The following is a 23407-nucleotide window of genomic DNA, read 5'->3' as shown; positions in this document are numbered from 1 at the left end:
GTGTTAAAATGCAAATGGCATCCTAAAACATTACATGGATTGTTTGAGTGATAGAAATAGATAATAGGAAAATTGTGCCTGTTTCATAAGTGGGCTTTAATAAATGACAGTGTTCCAGATTCAAAATAATGCTTGACAGGCAAATGAAAGTTAATGAATAGTATAAAATCAGACATAATGGTTGAATTTTTGACAATAGGGAATACTACTGAATATTGTATTATGGTGCTAGTCTATTAGCATTGCTAAACTTTCTAATATATGTCTCTTTTATTTAACTCAGGTGAAAAGGATTCAATGATTTTTGATTGTACTGAATGCTATGATCCAGTTACTAAACAGTGGACAACTGTAGCTTCGATGAATCATCCTCGCTGTGGCTTAGGCGTGTGTGTGTGTTATGGGGCTATCTATGCTTTGGGTAATTATGCTGTTCAGTTTAAAGATAGCTAATATTATTTATGTATTCATTTTTAATTTTCATTTTTGTGGATATGTAATAGGTATATATGTTTATGGGGCACATGAGATATAGGCACATAATGTGTAATAATCACATCACGTAAAATGGGATATCCATTTCCTCAAGTATTTATCCTTTGTGTTATAAACAATCCAGTTATACTCTTCTAGTTATTTTTAAATGTACAATTAAATTATTATTGACTATAGTCACCCTATTGCGCTATCAAATACTAGGTCTTATTCATTCTTCCTTTTTTTTTTTCGTATTCATTAACCATGCCCACCTCCTCCCTCCCAACCCCCACTACACTACCCTTCCCAGCCTCTAGTAACCATCCTTCTGCTCTCTGTCTCCGTGAGTTCAATTGTTTTGATTTTTAGATTCCACAAAGAAGTGAGAATATGAAATGTTTGTAAAGATAGCTAATATTATTTAAATTATTGGGTTCTGATGACTTTAGAGATGTTCTTTTCCTCTTTTCAGCTCTTTACATTCTTTTTTTAAAAACCAACTGGCGGCCGGGCGCGGTGGCTCAAGCCTGTAATCCCAGCACTTTGGGAGGCCGAGACAGGCAGATCACGAGGTCAGGAGATCGAGATCATCCTGGCTAACATGGTGAAACCCCGTCTCTACTAAAAAAATACAAAAAACTAGCCGGGCGAGGTGGCGGGCGCCTGTAGTCACAGCTACTCAGGAGGCTGAGGCAGGAGAATGGCGTGAACCCGGGAGGCGGAGCTTGCAGTGAGCCAAGATCCGGCCACTGCACTCCAGCCTGGGTGACAGAGCGAGACTCTGTCTCAAAACAAACAAAAAAAAAAACAACTGGCTTTAGTCTGTATACTCTGGAGGCTGGGCAAGGTCTTAGGGGAAGGTATAGGTAGGGGTCAGGGGTTGGAGGGGTTGGAGGGGGTGCCCAGTTGGCTGGCTGACCAAACTGCTAGTCATACACATTCTTCTGCAGGTATCTCTGGAGCTACTGTATGCTGTTCTTATTCTTAAAATTGTATTACTGGAGATAAAATATAGATGAGACATCCAGTGCAGTACTTTAGCTGAGTAGTTAAATCTCATTATTTTAATTAAGTGTATAACTTTTTTTAGCACTCTGCATAGTGGCCTAATTATGTTTAATATAAGAAAACAGATGCCAAAAAATTAAATATATCACAAGGAAGTTCTGTACTGTATTATTTTTATTCTTGTAGATGTAGTGAATGATTATGAGCTATTCTACTTTGAATATCTGTGTAACAAATGTTACAATCAAAGTTGTTCCTAGGGAAAGTTATAAGTTGACATAGCTTTCAGCCTCCCCTATTTCCTCTTGTCACTCCTTCAATTCACTGTAACTCAGTGTCTTCCCCTCATCCAAACCTATTGTGCAAAAAATATCAGTTACCTTAAGGTGAATTTAATCTATTATATTTTATTACCTCCATAAATATCTGCATTTTTCAGTTAATTGTGGGAAATAATATTTTAAACTTTAAGAATTGGAGAGTGTTGGCCGGGCGCGGTGGTTCACGCCTGTAATCCCAGCACTTTGGGAGGCTGAGGCGGGTGGATCACGAAGTCAGGAGATCAAGACCATCCTGGCTAACACGGTGAAACCCTGTCTCTACTAAAAATACAAAAAGAATTAGCTGGGCGTGGTGGCGGGCTTCTGTAGTCCTAGCTACTTGGGAGGCTGAGGCAGGAGAATGGCGTGAACCTGGGAGGCGGAGCTTACAGTGAGCCTGAGCCGAGACTGCACCACTGCACTCCAGCCTGGATAACAGAGCGAGACTCCATCTCAAGAAAAAAAAAAAAAAGGGCTGGGCGCTGTGGCTCAAGCCTGTAATCCCAGCACTTTGGGAGGCCGAGACAGGTGGATCACAAGGTCAGGAGATCGAGACCATCCTGGCTAACATGGTGAAACCCCGTCTCTACTAAAAAATACGAAAAATTAATTGGGTGAGGTGGCGGGTGCCTGTAGTCCCAACTACTTGAGAGGCTGAGACAGGAGAATGGGGTAAAACCCGGGAGGCGGAGCTTGCAGTGAGCTGAGATCCGGCCACTGCACTCCAGCCTGGGCCACTGAGCAAGACTCCGTCTCAAAAAAAAAAAAAAAGAATTAGAGAGTGTTAAGAAAATGTTATTGTGGGGATAAAGGGCCTTTCTGAAGTTCCTGAAATTAACCAAATACACAGTATGCTCTGATTAGGCTTGGAGCTGGCCTTGATTAGGATAAACATTCTGAATAGCCAAAAATCATTTCAAAGGGTAGTTTTGCAAACTACCGTCTTTTCCATGCAATATGTTGAAGTTTTGGGGCTTTCTTTGTTTTGTTTTGTTTTAGTCTTTAGTGAAAAATAGGGAGTTAAAAGACTTGAATTCTTTTTTTTTTTTTCTCAAAAGAGCATCAGTTATGCAAAGGACCTGAGTTCTACTCGCGGTCAAATTTTGACTTTTTCATGGGATCGTGGAACAGATAACCTCTTTGGTTCATGTGATATCTATAATATGAAGTAATTGGTTTAGATGTTTTGTAAGGTCTTTGTCATAAATAAGATTCTTTTATCCCAGAAACGAACATTTTTCTGTTTCATTACAGGTGGATGGGTTGGAGCTGAGATAGGGAACACCATTGAAAGATTTGATCCTGATGAAAATAAATGGGAAATAGTTGGTAACATGGCTGTGTCACGCTACTACTTTGGGTGCTGTGAAATGCAAGGTAATCACTTTATAAAATATTTTTCCTCAAAATGTAGTTCTGAAAAACTTTGAGCTTGAGGCCTTATTTTCACAAAAGTACATTTTAGGTCTGTTGGTATTGAATGACTGATACTAGCAGCATAGAAGTTCTGCTTTTTACCTCCTATCATTGACTTTTATTTCTGTATTGCCAAAATAATTGATTTTTTCAAAATAAACAAGGCTATCATTAAAAATTGCAAGTAAGCAGGAATATCTGACTAGCACAATAAACATTCGAAGTATTATCTGTTACTCTCTTTTCTCTCCCATGAACATCTAAGTAAATATTTCTAAGTAGGGAGAGAATATCAGAAACAATTTTGGGGCGTGGTGGCTCATGCCTATAATCCCAGCACTTTGGGAGCCTGAGGCAGTAGGATCATCTGAGGTTAGGAGTTCGAGACCAGCCTGGCCAACGTGGTGAAACCTCATTTCTACTAAAAATGCAAAAATTAGCTGGGCATGGTACCACACTCCTGTAATCCCAGCTACTAGGGAGGCTGAGGCAGGATAATTGTTTGAACCCAGGAGGTGGAGGTTGCAGTGAGATGGTGCCACTGTACTGCAGCCTGGGTAACAGTGAAACTCTGTCTCAAAAAATAAATAAAAATAAATTGTTTTCATGGTCTCTATAGGCTTCTTTAGCATTTTTTTTTCTACAAAGTACATTGTGATTCAGTTCACATAGCATATAATCCTGTGACAGATTTAAATAATTATATGTTGCATATTAAAGTGGTATGCAAACATTATTTTGATTGTCTACTATACTCTGAGAGTTAGGTAGTAAGATGTTTTAACTAGAACCTGATTCTGTCTAGGATTGGAGAGCTGATTTATATGCACCTGTGGAGAAGGAAGCAACTTTCTCGTTGTTATATGACAGCCTAATCTGCTCAACTTCCTTCTGCTTTGTGGTTACCTTCTCTGATTTCTATTAGCAAATTATGTGGTGCAGACTATATCTTACTGTTTAATATAATGTCTCCTAGTTGTTTTATATTTATTATTTTTATCATCCCATCTAAAATCATAGAGCTACCTAGAAAGGGATCTTTGAATTTACCTATTTCAACTTCTTTAAGTTATAAATGAGGAAGCTGAAGATCAGGAAGGTTGTGAGTTGTCTTTTCTCATGGCTAGTTCCTGACAAGGCTGGAACTAAAACCCAGGTTTACTATACTAACATTTAGCCCACATTTCTTTTTTCTTTTTTTTTTTTTTTTTGTTTTTGTTTTTTGAGATGGAGTCTCGCTCTGTCACCCAGGCTGGAGTCCAGTGGTGCGATCTTAGCTCAGTGCAAGCTCCACCTCCCAGGTTCACACCATTCTCCTGCCTCAGCCTCCGGAGTAGCTGGGACTACAGGCACCCGCCACACCTGGCAAATTTTTTGTATTTTTAGTAGAGACGGGGTTTCACTATGTTAACCAGGATGGTCACAATCTCCTGACCTCGTGATCCGCCCGTCTTGTTCTCCTAAAGTGCTGGGATTACAGGCATGATCCACTGCACCCGGCCTAGCCCACATTTCTTAAAATATAATTCTTTGTAACTCCTCACTTTAGAAGATGAAGTACAACACTAGAGATTCAAAAATAATTGTAGATTGCCAGAGTTTATAAGGAAATTTTATGTAAATTACATTATATTTTACTGTAGTAATTGTTTTTGTTTTTGTTTTTTGAGACAAGTTCTGACTCTGTTGCCCAGGCTGGAGTGCAGTGGTGCAATCTTGGCTCATTGCAACCTCTGCCTCCCAGACTCAAGCCATCCTCCCACCTCAGTTGCCTAAGTAGCTAGGACTGCAGGCACACACCACCATGCCTGACTAATTTTGTATTTTTTGTATTTTTTGCCCAGGTTGGTCTTAGGCTCAAGTGATTCGCCTTCCCTGTCCTCCCAAAGTGCTAGGATTGTGAACCACTACACCCAGCTGTGTACTGTAGTAATTGATTCTGATACCTTAATTTAGCCACATACTATTTAAATTTAAATTCCCTACTTTATGTCCATCTGAGCAACAGATAGGCTGTCACTAAAGAGGGCCATGTAATTCCCAGCTTAAGTGCATAACATTTTTTAGGGAAAAAAAAATCCATTTTCCTTTCCTGTTTTATCTGTGGGTGGATCTGGAGCCTGAGATCACCAAGCAGATAATTAGATAGAAAATCCTCAGCTAGGCTGGGCTCAGTGGTTCAAGCCTGTAATCCCAGCACTTTGGGAGGCCGAGACAGGCGGATCACGAGGTCAGGAGATCGAGACCATCCTGGCTAACATGGTGAAACCCCGTCTCTAACTAAAAAATACAAAAAACTAGCCGGGCGAGGTGGCGGGCGCCTGTAGTCCCAGCTACTCCAGAGGCTGAGGCAGGAGAATGGCGTAAACCCGGGAGGCGGAGCTTGCAGTGAGCTGAGATCCGGCCACTGCACTCCAGCCTGGGTGACAGAGCAAGACTCTGTCTCAAAAAAAAAAAAAAGAAAAGAAAATCCTCAGTTAACAGATTATTTCAAGTTCTTTGAAAACTCAATGCTATTTTAAATTAATTCCACTAATTTTTTACAACTTGCTGAATAGTGAGGTGATAAACTTGACAAAGTTGATTTTCTCTCTTAAATAAAATTTTAAGCCCTAGATTAAACATAGCATCGGCATAGGAAACAGATCACAATCATTACTTTTCATCACTATTTGTATCTCACTTTCTGTAGCATCTGAGCAAAAATATTCCATTTCCAGGTTTAATTTATGTAATTGGGGGCATCAGCAATGAAGGAATAGAACTTCGTTCTTTTGAAGTCTATGATCCACTTTCTAAGCGTTGGTCTCCACTTCCTCCAATGGGAACCAGGAGAGCATATCTTGGCGTGGCTGCACTCAATGACTGCATCTATTCTATTGGAGGATGGAATGAGACCCAAGATGCTCTTCACACTGTAGAAAAATATTCCTTTGAAGAGGTAGGTTGGATGATTTCAGATGTTTAGTATCCTGGTATTCTTTTAATGTCTGTAAGATCTGTGGTGATGCACTTTCTTTCACTCATGATATTGATCATTTGTGGATTTTTTTTCCCTTTTTTCTTTCCAAAGAAGAAACTTTTGGTGTCATTGTTTTTCTTCTGTTGTCAGTTTTCTGTTTTATTGATTTCTGTTCTTATTTTTTCCTTTTTCCTATTTGTTTTTGATTGAGTTTGCTCTTCTTTTTCTAGGTTATTTTCTTTTTTAATTTTTTTTTTTTTTTGAGTCAGAGTCTTGCTCTGTCGCCCAGGCTGGAGTGCAGTGGCCGGATCTCAGCTCACTGCAAGCTCCGCCTCCTGGGTTTACGCCATTCTCCTGCCTCAGCCTCCCGAGTAGCTGGGACTACAGGCACCCGCCACCTCGCCCGGCTAGTTTTTTGTATTTTTAAATAGAGACGGGGTTTCACCGTATTAGCCAGGATGGTCTCGATCTCCTGACCTCGTGATCCGCCTGTCTCGGCCTCCCAAAGTGCTGGGATTACAGGCTTGAGCCACCGCGCCCGGCTTTTTTAAATTTTCTAAGAGACAGGGTCTTGCTCTGTCGCACATGCTGGAGAGCACTGATATAATCATAGTTCACTGTAACATTCAACTCCTGCCCAGTTAATTTAAAAAAACTTTTTTTTGTACCGCTGGGTGTAGTGGCTCAAGCCTGTAATCCCAGCACTTTGGGAAGCCAAGATGAGAGGATAGCTTGAGCCCAGGAATTCAAGACCAGCCTGAACAACATAGTGAGACTGTCTGTATAATAAATAACAAAATTAGTTGGGCATGGTGGTATGCACCTGTGGTTCTAGCTACTCAGGGGGCTCAGGTGAGAGGATCACTTGAGCCTAGGAGGTCAAGGCTGCAGTAAGCTGTGATCAAGCCATTGTGTTCCAACCTCAGTAACAGTGAGAGACCCTCGCTCAAGAGTAATTTTTTTTTTTTTTTTGAGACGGAGTTTTGCTTTTGTTGCCCAGGCTGGAGTGCAGTGGTACAATCTCGCCTCACTGCAACCTCTGCCTCCTAGGTTCAAGCAATTCTCCTGCCTTAACCTCCTGAGTAGCTGGGATTTCAGGCATGCACCACCATACCTGGCTAATTTTGTATTTTTAGTGGAGATGGGGTTTCTCTATGTTGGTCAGGCTGGTTTCGAACTCCCAACATCAGGCGATCCACCCGCCTCAGCCTCCCAAAGTGCTGGGATTACAGGCATGAGCCACTGCACCTGGCTGATTTTTTTTTGTTTTTCCTAGGGTTAGGGTCTCGCTGTGTAACCCAGACTGATCTCAAACTCCTGGTCTTAAGTGATTATCCTTCCTCGGCATCCCAAACCACTGGCATTACAGATCTTTGGGAGCCACTGCACTCCCCAAATCCCAACAATCTCAGCTCTTTTTTTCTAGATTCTTAAAGTGGAAGCTTAGATGATTGATTTTAGACCTTCCTTTTTCTATAATAGAAACTGTAAATTCTCTTCAAGCACTGCTTTAACTTCATCCCACATATTTTGATATGTTGCCTTTTAATTAGCATTTATATTAAAATATAAAAATGGCCTTGCCATTTGTTTTCTGTTTATGAAATCCATTCTTTGATTCTTTTTTCTTCTTTTCGTCTTTATGTTGATTGTTTTAGTATTCCATTTTATCTCTTTTATTGTCTAGTTAGCTGTATTTCTTCACCTTTTTTCTTGGTAATTACTTTAGGGTTTTGTGGGTGGAGAAAACATACTCAACATGTTTTCTACTCTGATCTCACGTCACAACAATCATCAACACAGAAAACTTCTATGACTAAATGTGTGTGGGTTTTCCCCTACACGTCAAGCAGCAGATAACAGCTAGGTGTCCTCTAATTCAGTTAAATTCTGATACTGTCTACCTGGAGATAGCCTCAGACCCCACAGGTTGAGGGCTTAGTCCCCAAGACTGCCCCCTCCTTCAGGCACTATTCCAAGTCCAGGCCTCTGGAACTTCTCACCAACTGGCTCCAAGTTGGGGTTCTCACAACACCCTGTTTGGAGTCCATTAATTTGCTAGAGTGGCTCACAGAACTCACGGAAACACTTACTTATGTCTACCAGGTTGTTATAAGGGATATTGCAAAGGATACAGATGAAGAGATGCATATGGGGAGGTATAGGGGAATGGCATGCTACTTCTATGACCTCTCTGGTTATGCCACCCTCTAAGAACCGCCAGGTGTTCAACTATCAGGAAGTTCTCCAAACTCAGTCCTTTTGGGTTTTTTGTTGTTGTTTCTTTGTTTTTGTTTTTTAGACAGAGTCTTGCTCTGTCACTAGGCTGGAGTGAAATGGCACGATCTAGGCTCACTGCAACCTCCACCTCCTGGGTTCAAGAAATTCTCCTGCTTGAGCCTCCCAAGTAGCTGGGACTACAGGCACACACCACCATGCCCAGCTAATTTTTGTATTTTTAGTATAGACGGGGTTTCACCATGTTGGCCAGGATGGTCTTGATCTCCCTCAGCCTCCCAAAGTGCTAAGATTACAGGTGTGAGCCACCATGCCTGGGCTGGTTTTTCTGGAGGCTTCATTACATAGACATGATTGATTATATCATTGGGCATCCACTTAACCTTCAGCTCCTCTCCCCTCTCCAGAAGTCAGGGGGTGGGACTGAAAGTTCTAATTCTGTCATCATGCCTTGGTCTTTCTGGTGAGCATCCCTAATTCTGAAGCTAACTACGGGCTTCCAGCCATCAGTCAACATTAGCAAACAAAAAGGCATCACTTTGGATATTCTCAGGATGTTAGGAGTTGTATGCCAGGAAATGGGTTGAAGACTATGTACCTAATAATATCACAGGTTTACATTATGTATTTTTAGTGTATCAAATCTACAATATCATACTGTATCACTTGAAAGTAAGGAACTTACAAAAATATACTTTGGCCAAGCACAGTGGCTAATCCCTGTAATCCAGCGCTTTGGGAGACAGAGGCGGGTGGATCATATGAGGTCAGGAGTTTTGCCATGTTGGCCAGCTGGTCTCAAACTCCTGACCTCAAGTGATCTGCCCACCTCAGCCTCCCAAAGTGCTGGGATTACAGGCGTGAGCCACCACCGCTCCTGGCCTAATGCCTAAAAGTTTTGTTTCATGTTTTATCTAGTTTTCTAGGTCTTTAGGGTAGGAGGGCAAGTTTGGTAACAATTGATCTATTTTTGTCTGGAAATGGAAATCCCTCCTGTGTCCTTTTGATACATTGCTATCATTCATTCAGCATTTCTTTATTTTCTGGCAGAAATATTTTCAGCTTATCTTATACTTTTTCTGCTTTAGCCCTGGAATCAGCCATTTCTTCAAGAAGCCTTATTTCCTTTTGGTGAAGAACAGTATTTAGAAACCAAGATGTACACACTTAGAGTACTAAATGCTACTTGGGTGTTGCTGCTTCTAGCTGTAGCAGGGCAGGAGAGCCCCAAATTGGGCTTAGCCTAGGAATGTTCTTGGCCTTGCTCAGGATGGAATTTAAGAGCAAGCTGGTGGTAGAAGAAAACAATCTTATTGAGGTGACAGTGTTACAGCTCTGTAACTACTTCTGCAGAGTGGGACTACTCCATAGACAGTGTGTTGAGAGTAGCAGCTCAGGGGCAGTTCTGCAGTCATTTATACCTACTTTTACCTATGTGAAAATTAAGGGGTGAGTTATTCAGAATTTTCTAGAAAAAAGGTGGTACTTCTGGGTTGTTGCCATGGAAGAGGACAGTAACTTCTGGGTGTTGCCATTGGCAATGGTAAACTGACAGGGCACTGGTGGGTGTGTCTTACAGAGAGTTGCTTTCACCTCTTCCCTGTTTCAGCTAGTCTTCAATCTTGTCTGGAGTTGAGTCACCACCTTCTACCTCATAGCCACCCTCAGTAAACAGAGCTAGGAAATGTATGTATGTAAATAGGTTTTCACACACAGATTTATCTGTAAATATTTCTATATCTATTTGTGCATTTATATTGTAAAACCATGAGTTCATAATGATAGCTCCAATTCTAGTACACCAGGTTTTTCAGGCCTTCTCCCTCCTCTCTTTCCATGTTGTAAATACCTTTTCTGTCAGTTAAAGACTTTGCTTCCGCCAGGCATGGTGGCTCACGTCTGTAATCCCAGCACTTGGGGACGCCAAGGCGGGTGGATCACTAGGTCAGGAGTTCGGGACCAGCTTGGCTAACATGGTGAAACCCCGTCTTTACTAAAATTACAAAAATTAGCTGAGCATGGTGGTGGGCGCCTATAATCCCAGCTACTCAGGAGGCTGAGGCAGGAGAATCGCTTGAACCCAGGAGGCTGAGGCTGCAGTGAGCTGAGATCACGCCACTGCACTCCAGCCTGGGCGACAGAGCAAGACTCTGTCTCAAAAAAAAAAAAAGACTTTGCTTCCATTATCCTCAATATATTTATTTATTCATTCAATTTACTTATTTGCTAAATGAAGCCAATTTTCTTATGATACCAGCTGTCTTCTCCACCTAACATCTCCATGCATTACCCATCCAGGCACTGCCTAGGTGAATTCCCCAGTGTTCCCTCATTCCCTCAGTTCCTGGGTTGACACAATTATACTTAAGAGAAGAGAAAGGTAGGGGACAGGAGGTTGCATCTTCATTGGGTCACTGTTCTGTCATGTGTTTGTTCATTAGTTCATTTATTCATTCACAAATACAGACTTCTCAGTTCATTTATTCATTCACAAATACAGAATAAATTAGTTCATTTATTCATTCACAAAAATCAGACACTATGCCAGGCAGAAACAAGGACAGACTCAACATATACAGCCACTGCTCTCAAGGAGGCTACATTGCAGTGAGGAATATGAGAAATAAATAGTCGGTTATGTTATAATGTGTTAAGTGCTGTGAGAATGAAGTACAAAGTGTGTTATGCCCTAGACTTACAGGTTAGGCCAACTTTTTCTGAATTATTTTCCATGGAATACTAATTTTTTGCACTGTTAATAGGAATTGAGTAACTTGAGTTTCCCTGGTCAACTATATTAAGGGAAATCTGGGTTAAACCAGGTTAAATTAGTTTCTTTACCACAGGACTTCTTTACAGAATATAGCGCAATAATGTACTTTATGAATCTTTATGTCAAGTCTCTCAGATTCACTTGAACACACCACCCTTGCTTTGTTCTGTGGATATTTGCAGAATATCTTGTGGAAGTGTTTCAGGGAACAAATTTTGAGAAATAAGATTTAGTCTTATTTTAATTTTATGATTTTTAATGCCACTTATGGTTAGTAAAACCTTCAAAACTTTTGGCCAGGTGCAGTGGCTCACATCTGTAATCCCAGCAGTTTGGGAGGCTGAAGCTGGTGGATCACTTGAGGTCAGGAGTTCGAGACCGGCCTGGCCAACATGGTGAAAGCCCGACTTTACTGAAAATACAAAAATTTGCTGGGCATGGTGGTGGCCTATAATCCCAGCTACTTGGGAGGCTGAGTCAGAAGAATTGCTTGAACCTGGGAGGCAGAGGTTGCAATGAGTTGAGATTACCCAACTGTACTCTAGCCTGGGCAATAGAGCAAGACTCCATCTCAAAACAAGAAATTTTTTTTAAGTTTTTTTTTTTTTTTAAGTAGGAGGGTTTTAACAGTTTTATTGAAATGTAATTCACTGGCCAAACATTTTGGTTGTTTCTGCTTTTTGGCTATTACAAACAATGCTACTATGAAGTTTTACATACAAGTTTTTGTATAGACATGTGTTTTCATTTCTCTTGGGCATATACCTAGGAGTAGAATTGCTGGGTCACATAATGACTATGTTTAACCTTTTTTTGTTTGTTTGTTTTTTGTTTTCTGTTTTGTGGGTTTTTTTTTTTTTTTTTTTTTTTTTTTTTTTTGAGACGGAGTCTCGTTCTCTCGCCCAGGCTGGAGTGCAGTGGCTGGATCTCAGCTCACTGCAAGCTCCGCCTCCCGGGTTCACGCCATTCTCCTGCCTCAGCCTCCTGAGTAGCTGGGACTATAGGCGCCCGCCACCTCGCCCGGCTAGTTTTTTGTATTTTTTAATAGAGACGAGGTTTCACCGTGTTAGCCAGGATGGTCTCGATTTACTGACCTTGTGATCCACCCGTCTCGGCCTCCCAAAGTGCTGGGATTACAGGCTTGAGCCACCGGGCCCGGCCATTGTGTTTTTTTTTTTTTGAGATGGAGTTTTGCTCTCGTTGCCTAGGCTGGACTGCAGTGGTGATCTCGGCTCACCGCAACCTCCACTTCAGGGGTTCAAATGATCATCCTGCCTCAGCCTCCCTAGTAGCTAGGATTACAGGTGTGCACCACCACGCCTGGCTAATTTTTTATTTTTAGTAGAAACAGAGTTTCACCATGTTGACCAGGCTGATCTTGAACTCCTGACCTCAGGTGATCTTTGGGTCTCCCAAAGTGCCAGGATTACAGGCGTGAGCCACTGCCCCCATCTATGTTTAACCTTTTTAGGGAACCCCAGACTGTTTCCTAAAGTATCTACAACATTTTACATAACCACCATCAGTGTCTAAGGGTTCCAGTTTCTCCACATCCAGTGCTTGTTATTATTTAGTTTTTCTTTTATAGCTGTTCTAGTAGGTATAAATGGGTATCTCATTGTGGTTTTGATTTGCATTTCCCTGATTGTTAAGCATCTTTTCATGTGTTTTTTGGTCATCTGTTTATCTTCTTTGAAGAAACATCTATTCAATTTATTTGTTTTAAAATTGAATTGTCTTTTTATTATTGAGTTGTAAGACTTCTGCTGGGCGCGGTGGCTCACGCCTGTAATCCCAACACTTTGGGAGGCTGAGGCAGGTGGATCACTAGGTCAGATCGAGACCATCCTGGCTAACACGGTGAAACCCCGTCTCTACCAAAAATACAAAAAAAATTAGCCTGTCATGGTGGCGGGTGCCTGTAGTCCCAGCTACTTGGGAGGCTGAGGCAGGAGAATAGTGTGAACCCAGGAGGCGGAGCTTACAGTGAGCCCTCCAGCCTGGGTGACAGAGCAAGACTCCATCTCAAAAAAAAGGAAGGCCCCATCTCTACTAAAAAGACAAAAAAAATAACCGGGCGTGGTAGTGGGTGCCTGTAGTCTCAGGTACTCAGGAGGCTGAGGCAGGAGAATGGCTTGAACCCGGGAGGCGGAGCTTGCAGTGAGCCGAGATCATGCCACTGCACTCCAGCCTGGGTGACAGAGCAAGACTCCGTCTCAAATAATAATAATAATAATATAATCTAGGTGAAAGTCCTTTGTCAAATATATAATTCGCAAATTTTTTCTCCCATTATGTGTGTTTTCTTCACTTTCTTGATGGTATTCAAGCATAAAAATTTAAATTTTGATGTCCAGTTTGTTTTGTTCTTTTGTTACTTGTGCTTTTGTTATAACTAAGAAAGCATTGCTTAATCCAAGGTCATAAGAACTTACAGCTATGCTTTTTTCTAAGAGTTTTATAGTTTTAATTTTTGTATTTAGGTCTGATACATTTTGATTTAATTTTGTATGTGATGTAAGGAAGAGATCCACCCTCATTCTTTTGTATTTGGGTGTCCAGTTGTCCCAGCATCACTGCATCACTGAATAAAAACACTGTTCTTTCCCCTATTGAATTGTCTTGAATTGAATTTTCACCTTTGTTGAAAATTAGTTGACCATATATATGAGGGTTTATTTCTGAGCTTTCTATTCTGTTCATTTATCTGTATGTCTCTCTATCCTTTTGCCAGTACCACACTCTCTTATTACAGCATTGTAGTAAGTTTTGAAATGAGAAAGTGTGAGTCCTTCAAATTGGATCATTTAAAAATTTGTTGCCAGGCGTGGTGGCTCAAGCCTGTAATTCCAGCACTTTGGGAGGCCGAGACGGGTGGATCACGAGGTCAGGAGATCGAGACCATCCTGGCTAACACGGTGAAACCCCGTCTTTACTAAAAAAATACAAAAAAACTAGCCGGGCGATATGGCGGGCGCCTGTAGTCCCAGTTACTCGGGAGGCTGAGGCATGAGAATGGCATAAACCCGGGAGGTGGAGTTTGCAGTGAGCTGAGATCTGGCCACTGCACTCCAGCCTGGGCTGGAAAAAATAAATAAAAATAAATAAATAAAAAATAAAAATTTGTTTGGCTCTCCTGGGTAATTTGAATTTCATATGCATTTTAGGATCAGCTTGTCAGTTCCTGCAGAGAAGCCAAATGGGTTTTTGACAGAGATTGCATTGAATTTGAGATCAATTTGGAGAGTATCAGCAACTTAACATTATTAATAAGTCTTTTGATTCATCATAGGATGTCTTTCCTTTTAGGTCTTCAGATTGTTTCAACAATGTTTTATAATTTTCAGTTTCTTATACTTTTTTGGTTAAAATTTATTCAGAAGTATTTTATTCCTTTTAATCCTGTTATAAATTGTTTTATTAATTTCATATTCAGATTGTCCATTGCTAGTGTGTAGAAATACAATTTATTGTGTGACCTTGCTGCACTCATAGTCTAATTTTTCTTTGGTGGATTCCTTAGGATTTTCTAAATACAAGATCCTACCATCTGTAAATATTGTTGGCTGGGTGCAGTGACTTAAACCTGTAGTCCCAGCACTTTGGGCGGCCGAGGTGGGTAGATCGCTTGAGCCCAGGAGTTCAGACCAGCCTGGGCAACATGGTGAAAACCCTGTCTATAAGAAATATGAAAATTAGCCAGGTGTGGTTGTACACACCTGTAGTCCCAGCTCCTCAGAAGGCCGAGGTGGGAGGATCACCTGAGCCCAGGAAGGTCAAGGATGTAGTAAGTTATGATTGCACCACTGCACTGGTGCCTGGGCCACAGAGTGAGACCTGGTCTTTAAAACAAAACAAAAAAAAGATTGTTTTACTTCTACTTAAATCTGGATTAAAACTAGATGCATTTATTTCATTGTTTTCCCCTCATTACCCTAGCTAGAACCACCAGTACAATGTTGAAGTGGCAAAAATGGACTTTCATGTCTTGTTGTAAAGCGTAAGGATTTTGATTCTCATTTCTGACAAGTTTTAAACTTTGGTGACATTTTTGAATTCCTTTCTCCATGATCCTATTTTGGTTTATCTGATACAGAAAGTGAACTTTTTGAGGGCACTTTCTGTTACTGATTTTTCTATATGGCTTTGAAATGAATAGATTTTTGTTTCAAATTAAGTCTTATTAATAATTATCACTGGCCAGGTGTGGTGGCTTACGCCTGTAATCACAGCACTTTGGGAGGCTGAGGTGAGTGGATCACCTGAAATCAGGAGTTGAAGACCAGCCTGGCCAACATGATGAAACCTCGTCTCTACTAAAAATACAAAAATTAGCTGGGAGTGGTGGTGCACACCTGTAATCCTAGCAACTTGGGAGGCTGAAGCAGGAGAATTGCTCCAACCCAAGAGGCAGAGGTTGCAGTGAGCCAAGATAGTGCCACTGCACTTCAGCCTTGGCGACAGAGTAAGACTCTGTCTCAAGTAATAATAATAATAACAACAACAACAACAACAATGTGTTACCTTGTTTTTTATGCATAAATATGAAATTTTATTATTATTGACTACCTACTAACAATTTGCGTTACAAATCCAGAAAAGATAATGTAAAATATGTTAGTAGTCTTACAGAGCTTTTTTTTTTTTTAGAGGTAACATGGGATAAAAATCAAATTAGATGGCCGGGCGTGGTGGCTCACACCTGTAATCCCAGCACTTTGGGAGGCTGAGGCGGGCGGATCATGAGGTCAGGAGATCGAGACCATCCTGGTGAACACGATGAAACCCCGTCTCTACTAAAAATACAAAAAAAAAAATTAGCCGGGCGTGGTGGCGGGCGCATGTAGTCCCAGCTTCTAGGGAGACTGAGGCAGGAGAATGGCGTGAATGTGGGAGGCGGTGGAGCTTGCAGTGAGCGGAGATCGCGCCACTGCACTCCAACCTGGGCGACAGAGCGAGACTCCGTCTCAAAAAAAAAAAAAAAAAATTAGATGAGAACATGTCGATTAAAAATAAAATAATAAAAATTTAAAAGTTAAACTGTAGTTGTAATACACTGGTAGAAATGAAAGAGGAACAATATAGGATGAGTCCTAAGGTCCCTTTGTTATTGTCAAGGGGCATTTTGCGGGAAAGCAAAGGTTCTCCCTAATTATAAACATAACCTAAATTATCCTAATTTATCTTAACCAGAAATGGATCTTCTTGAGAATGTATTTATCTTTTAAAATGTAAGTATTTTTTCAGTTATGTCAGCTTTGTGATGTGCTCTGTAATTTCAGATGATCAAATAGCTTTCAAATTTAATCTGGTCCTTCACTTTCAAAGAATTGTCCCTGGTTTAGTATTTCATAATCTTATCTAAGTTCATATCAGCAAACGTACACTAACTGTTTATAATGTGATGGCACTATCCTAGTACCTATGTGGGTATTGGGATGAGAAGCTCAAGTCCCTGTCCTCAAAAATTTACTTCCTAGCGTTGATGAATAATCAGTCTTCACTATTTATTATTTAAAAACCTTTGTTCATCATATGCTTTATTTAAAGATTGATAATCTGTTTTCCCATTACCAGGCTGCTTGCTCTTTGCTCTCCTAATTACTTGTTAGGACCTTTAGTAGCTTTCTTGTTTTCTGAGTATGGACGTTTTCCCTCAAGTAAGACACTACTAGTCACTGGGCGTGGTGGCTCATGCCTGTAATCCCAGCACTTTGGGAGGCCGAGGTGAGTGAATCACTTGAGGTCAGGAGTTCAAGACCAGCCTGGCCAACATAGTGAAACTCCATCTCTACTAAAAATACTAAAAATTAGCCAGGCATGGTGGCAGCCTGTAATCCCAGCTACTCAGGAGGCTGAGGCAGGAGAATCACTTGAACCCAGGGGGCGGAGGTTGCAGTGAGCCAAGATCACACCATTACACTCCAGCCTGAGCAATAAGAGCGAGACTCCATCTCAAGAAAAAAAAAAAAAAAAAAAGTAAGACATTACTAGTCATTTTGGCTATAGCAGCATATTGAAATTTCTTTAGGGAACAATGTATAACAGGAGTTAGCAAACTTTTTGTGTAAAAGGCCAGATAGTAAATATTTTTGGCCTGTGGGTCACACACAATATCCTTTTTTGATATATGCTGCTTCTTTTTTTTGAAATATCTTTTAATATGGGAAAATCATTGTTTGTTTTCAGGCTATAGCAAACTAGGCTATAGTTCCCAAACCCTGGTTAGCCCACCTTCCTGAAAATATGTTCTGCAGATTACTAACTCCACTGGTTGCTCCTTGTAAAAAGGATTGCATGGTCAAATAAATCTGCCAAGTGTTCCATGCTGTGTCATTTTTAAGACTCGTTAAAATACTAAAGGCTTTAAAAAAATCCTTTGGTTTATAAGCTTCTTTCTCCATGGAGCTTTGTGATTCTTTTGTTTTGATTTGCTTATTGTTGAGTGTATTACCTACTTGTGTTCCATAGACTTCGTTTCTTAGGATGTTGTCCTATGTATGATTTCTAGGTCATTTCTTGATCATATTTTATAATCAGACCTTTTAAAAAATTATATTCCTCTAAATTTACTTTTTATCCATGCCCACTTCAAGTTTATTTTAAAATATTCTGGGCCGGGTCCTGTAGCTTACACTTGTAATCCCAGCACTTTGGGAGGCTGAGGTGGGACAATCACTTGAGTTTAGGAGTTTAAGACCAGCCTGGACAACCTGGTGAAACTCCATCTCTACAATAGAAAAATTAGCTAGGTGTGGTGGTATACACTTGTAGTCCTACCTACTCAGGAGGCTGAAGCAAGAGGAGCTCTTGAGTCTGGGAGGTTGAGGCTGCAGTGAGCCGAGATGGTGCCATGCAGTCCAGCCTGGGTGACAGAGCGAGACCCTATCTCCAAGGAAAAAAAATGAAGCCAAAAAAAAAAAAAAAATATATATATATATATATATATATATATATATATATATATATATATATACACACACACACACACACTTACCTGACTAGATTGTTTTACATTTAGACATGTAAAAAGAACTGGAATATCGAATTTCTCAGTGGATTTCTTTACTATCATTTCATAATACTGCTAACATATTTTTTTTTCCCTCTCTTAACCAGGAAAAGTGGGTTGAAGTTGCCTCAATGAAAGTGCCTAGAGCAGGCATGTGTGTTGTGGCAGTCAATGGTCTTCTGTATGTTTCTGGAGGTCGATCTTCCAGCCATGATTTCTTGGCTCCAGGTACCTTGGACTCAGTTGAAGTTTATAACCCTCATTCAGATACATGGACAGAAATTGGTAACATGATCACCAGTCGTTGTGAAGGGGGCGTTGCTGTGCTATGAAATATAAAGCATAACAGAGCACAAGGAACATTTTGAAAATGCAGGACCTGACCTTTTGGAAAGCAAACATACATTTGGTGATAAGACCCTCTGATTCTATGAGTTTTCCATGTATTTGGTAGATAAATGACTAACGAGGCTGGGTGCAGTGGCTTCATGCCTATAATCCCAGCACTTTGGAAGGCTGAGGCAGAAGGATGACTTGAGCCCAGGAATTTGAGGTTATGGTAAGCTACGATCATGCCACTGCACTCCACTCTGGGCATGAGTGGAACGAGATCCTGTCTCTTAAAGAAAAAAACTAAACTAAAGAGTGATTTTTCTAAAAATATGAGTGAGAATGGATATGAAATATATCCCAATTAATAAAGAGCTCACACAGATTTGCCAAGCTTACTAATAATAGAAATGCCACTTATGCTGTAGAATTCTCCAGTTTAAGTGTAGACAAGTCCGGTTTTACAAATTTGTAAAAATTATTTACTAGAAACTTCCTGGCAAATAGCCCCTTTAGCTACTTCTCCAGTGCAGTATAAGTTGTAACATAACCTTTATGTGATGTAGGAATAGTATCAATGACACAGTTTAAAGATCTCTGTATATTCACAATTGTATCCAGAGCATAATTTTCCATGACCATAATTTGAGCTACAGAGAAAAGCCAATGAAACAGATTCCTACTTTTATTTAATGCCAAGAGTTTTCATTAGCCCCAAACTTTTTATTGGCAGCAGATACACTAGGAGGGGTGTTTGGGAAATATCTATTTTTATAGATAGATACCTTTTTGCTTGATGATAAGTTTTTGCTTGCTCATATTTTTTGTCTTGATCCTGAGAATGCAAGTAAAGAATAGGAGGTTCTTAGTGACCAGATGTTGTAATGGGCTATAGAGCCCAGCAGGCAGTATGTACCTAGAAATTTCTCTCTTTTTCAGGCTGGGCATGGTGGCTCACACCTGTAATCCTAGCACTTTGAGAGACCGAGGTGAGGCAGGAAGATTGCTTGAACTCAGGAATTTGAGACCAGCCTTGGGCAACATGACGAGACTCCGTCTCTACCAAAAAATATATAAAAATTAACCAGGCGTGGTGGCTTGTGCCTGTGGTCCCATCTGCTTGGGAGGCTGAGGTTGCAGGATCACTTGAGCCCAGGAGGTCGAGGCTGCAGTGAGCCGAGATTGTGCCACTGCACACTGGCCTGGGTGACAGCATGATAACCTGTCTCAAAAAAAAGAAAAAAGGAAATTTTTCCTTTTTTGCTAGATTGTTGTCACCAAAATTATCTGTTTGGCTTTAGGAAGAGGGAATTTTATTAGATTATCAAGCTTTGTGAAATTTATTTGTACTTGGGCAAACCTAAGTAAGAGCATACTACAAAGCTACTGCTTGGACGTGGAGGGCTAAATTGTAGGTCCTTCTGAAACTTTTTATAGACACTGACTTATAAATGTAATTTGAAAGTACCCCTTGACCCAAACAAAACTGCTTCTCAAAACTTCTCATTTTCTCCCTGAGAAGCATTCTAAAGAATTGTTCTCTGTTCATTTTTAAGAGAAAGATTCACTGGGTGTATGATGGGGTTACTTTTAAGTTATGTCTACTGGCCAGTTGGAGCAATATATATTAAAGGTCTTGCATACAGTAAAAAAAAATTTTTTGAGATGGAGTTTTGCTCTTGTTGCCCAGGCTGGAGTGCAAAGGCGTGATCTTGGCTCACTGCAACCTCTGCCTCTTGGGTTCAAGTGATTCTCCTGCCTCAGCCTCCCAAGTAGCTGGGATTACAGGCGCCCGCCACCATGCCCAGCTAATTTTTTGTACTGGGTTGCACCATGTTGGCCAGGCTGGTCTCGAACTCCTGACCTCAGGTGATCCACCCGCCTTGGCCTCCCAAAGTGCTGGGATTATGGGCGTGCGCCACCGTGTCCAGCTGCATACAGTAAAATTTAACTACTTGACTTAAGAATTTGATTTCCCGTTTCTTCTTCTTCTTTTTTTTTTTTTTTTTTTTTTTGAGATGGAGTCTTGCCCTGTCACCCAGGCTGGAGTGCAATGGTGCAATCTCAGCTCACTGCAATCTCTGCCTCCCTGGTTCAAACAATTCTCCTGCCTCAGCCTCCCGAGTAGCTGGGATTACAGACATGAGCCACCATGCCCGGCTAATTTTTTCTATCTTTAGTAGAGATGGGATTTCACCATGTTGGCCAGACTGTTGTTGAACTCATAACCTTGTGATCCGCCCATCTTGGCCCCCCAAAGTGCTGGGACTATAGGTTTAGCCACTGCGCCCTGCCGATTTCCCGTGTCTTTACTAAGGTCCTTCTGTATATTATTATAAGCATCATCAACTTATTTAGATAGAAAACTTTTAATTGCATTAATGAATCAGGTAGCATTCATATCCAAATTATTTGGTTTAGTCCGGGTACCATGGCTCATGCCTGTAATCGTAGCACCTTGGGAGACTGAGGTGGGCAGATCACTTGAGGTAAGACCAGTCTGGCCAACATGGTGAAACCCTGTCCCTACTAAAAATACAAAAAATTGGCAGCAGGTGGTGGTGCATCCCTGTAATCCCAGCTGCTGAGGAGGCTGAGGCAGGAGAATCACTTGAACCCAGGAGGTGGAGGTTGTAGTGAGCTGAGATCATGCCACTGTGCTCTAGCCTGGGCCACAGAGTAGGACTTCGTCTCAAAAAAATAAAATACTTGGTTTAGTCCACAAGTATACTTTTCTTATAACTTAACCGTATGTATTTATTAGGAAAAGTTTATGTAATGCATGCAGGAAGCCCTATGTTCCCTTCTCTGGGGCATCCTGAATGTCTGAAGGGTCACAGATGTCTGTGGAGAGATCTGTAAGATGTCAAAGAATAAAGTATACAGATAATTTATAGACTGAGCTCTAACTCATGTGCCTTTACTATTTCTAGTTACAGAGAATCTGTATTCTGATCCAAAACAGATTTACAAAATACTTCTACAACTAGTTTCTCATTATTGTCCAGTAGCAACTGAAAATGACACTGTGGAGGGGGGTGCTTTGCACAGCTTGGCAGAAATGTAATGTCAAAGCAGTCAGTGTTTAACAGGTCCTGAAGATCCCTGAAAATAGGTAACTGTGGTAACTGTAAATATGCTTATTATTCCTAGGTAATGACAAGATTGGTTTTGTTTTGTTTTTTTGAGATGGAGTTTTGCTCTTTTTGCCCAGACTGGAGTGCAATAGCGCGATTTTGGCTCACCGCAACCTTTGCCTCTGATTCTCCCGCCTCACTCTCCTGCATAGCTGGGATTGCAGGCATGCACCACCACGCCCGGCTAATTTTGTATTTTTTGTAGAGACAGGTTTTCTTCAGGTGATCTGCCTGCCTTGGCCTCCCAAAGTGCTGGGATTATAGGCGTGAGCCACCACGCCAGGCCAACCAGATTGTTTTTAAAAGAATGTATTAATAAAGTATCTAGTTTTTTTGTTTCTTTGTATTACTTTATCAGTGGCATTCTGGGTTACCAAACTGTAGTAGGATTGCACAAGTTTTTTAGTTGGTTTTGTTTTTACTTTAAGGACTTGCATATTTAGTTTTACATTTAATTCTGCTTTTTGAGAAATGATTAAAGTGATCTACCTCCAAAATGTTTAACAATCCGATATGCTTCTAAGTATCCTGCCAATGTACTTAATCAAATGTACTTAAAAATCAGTTTTCTTAAAGAAGCATACACTGTAATTCACCTGGAAACTAGCATTTTTTAAGTAAAATTAGGCAATTAGCCTAAAAATATGATTTGCCTCTATTCTGGAAAATAATTCATTTAATTCAGATTATGGAAAAGTCTTAAGTTTGTATAGCATTCACGCAATTTAGTAACAAAGAAGTGAGTTTCCTTATCAAAACAATCTGAGTAGAATCAGATTGAGACTGAGTGGAAACATCATCTCTAAAAAATATACAGGCCGGGCATGGTGGCTTATATCTGTAATCCCAGCATTTTGGGAGGCCAAGGCAGGCGGATCACCTGAAGTTGGGAGTTTGAGACCAGCCTGACCAACATGGAGAAACCCTGTCTCTATAAAAATACAAAATTAGCTGGGCATGGTGGTGCGTGCCTGTAATCCCAGGTATTTGGGAGGCTGAGGCAGGAGAATCGCTTCAACCCAGGAGGCGGAGGTTGTGGTGAGCCAAGATAGCGTGATTGCACTCCAGCCTGGGCAACAAGAGTGAAACTCCCATCTAAAAAGTAAAAAAAATGAAAAATAAAAAAAAATTCCAGGTTATACTATATCCTGATCTATATTCTTATACCATTTTAAATGTTTTTCCTTTTTGGTGAGACTAGGAATTTCAGAAAACTAGGTTTTCTTTTTTGTTCTTTTTTTCTCCACCTTAAGTAGGGTGATTAGAGATTAGGTTTTCAAGTGAAAATCTAAGGAGTTGCTTTTGCTGTTTTAAGGAAGCTTCTGCACTGGGTGCAATGGCTCACGCCTGTAATCCTAACACTTTGGGAGCCTAGGCAGGAAGATCATTTGAGCTCAGTTCAAGACAAGCCTGGGCAACATAGGAAGACCCTGTCTCTACAAAAAATTAAAAAATTAGCTTGGCGTAGTGGTGCACAACTGTAGTCCCAGCTACTCAGGAGACTGAGGTGGGAGAATTGCTTGAGCCCAGGAGGTCGAAGCTGCAGTAAGCCATGACCACACCACTATACTCCGGCCTGAGCAACAGCGTGAGACCCTGTCTTTAAACAAAACAAAACAAAACAAAAACAAAAACACACCAAAGTTAAAAGCTTCTCTCTGATTTAAAAGATGTAGAACTAGACCAGCCCGTCTAACATGGTGACACGCCACCTCTACTAAAAATACACACAAA

At 40.8% G+C, this 23407-nt stretch overlaps 1 protein-coding gene across 2 annotated transcripts in view; it reads left to right on the top strand.

The window, feature by feature from the left end:
* IPP (intracisternal A particle-promoted polypeptide) overlaps positions 1-19773 on the top strand; it is a 41675-nt gene extending 21902 nt beyond the window's left edge. For both annotated transcript variants that reach the window (XM_010363045.2, XM_030942552.1), the window contains 4 exons: positions 284-421; positions 3060-3182; positions 5942-6162; positions 18314-19773. In XM_010363045.2, the coding sequence (XP_010361347.1) occupies positions 284-421; positions 3060-3182; positions 5942-6162; positions 18314-18538 (707 nt within the window). In that variant the 3' untranslated portion in view covers positions 18539-19773. The remainder of the gene's footprint in view (positions 1-283; positions 422-3059; positions 3183-5941; positions 6163-18313) is intronic.
* The last annotated feature ends 3634 nt before the right edge of the window (positions 19774-23407 follow it).

The sequence above is a fragment of the Rhinopithecus roxellana genome, chromosome 12, assembly GCF_007565055.1.
Source record: "Rhinopithecus roxellana isolate Shanxi Qingling chromosome 12, ASM756505v1, whole genome shotgun sequence".
Taxonomy (NCBI): Eukaryota; Metazoa; Chordata; class Mammalia; order Primates; family Cercopithecidae; genus Rhinopithecus; species Rhinopithecus roxellana.
Note: the sequence above shows the minus strand (reverse complement) of the source record. Positions and strands in the feature narration are given on the sequence as shown.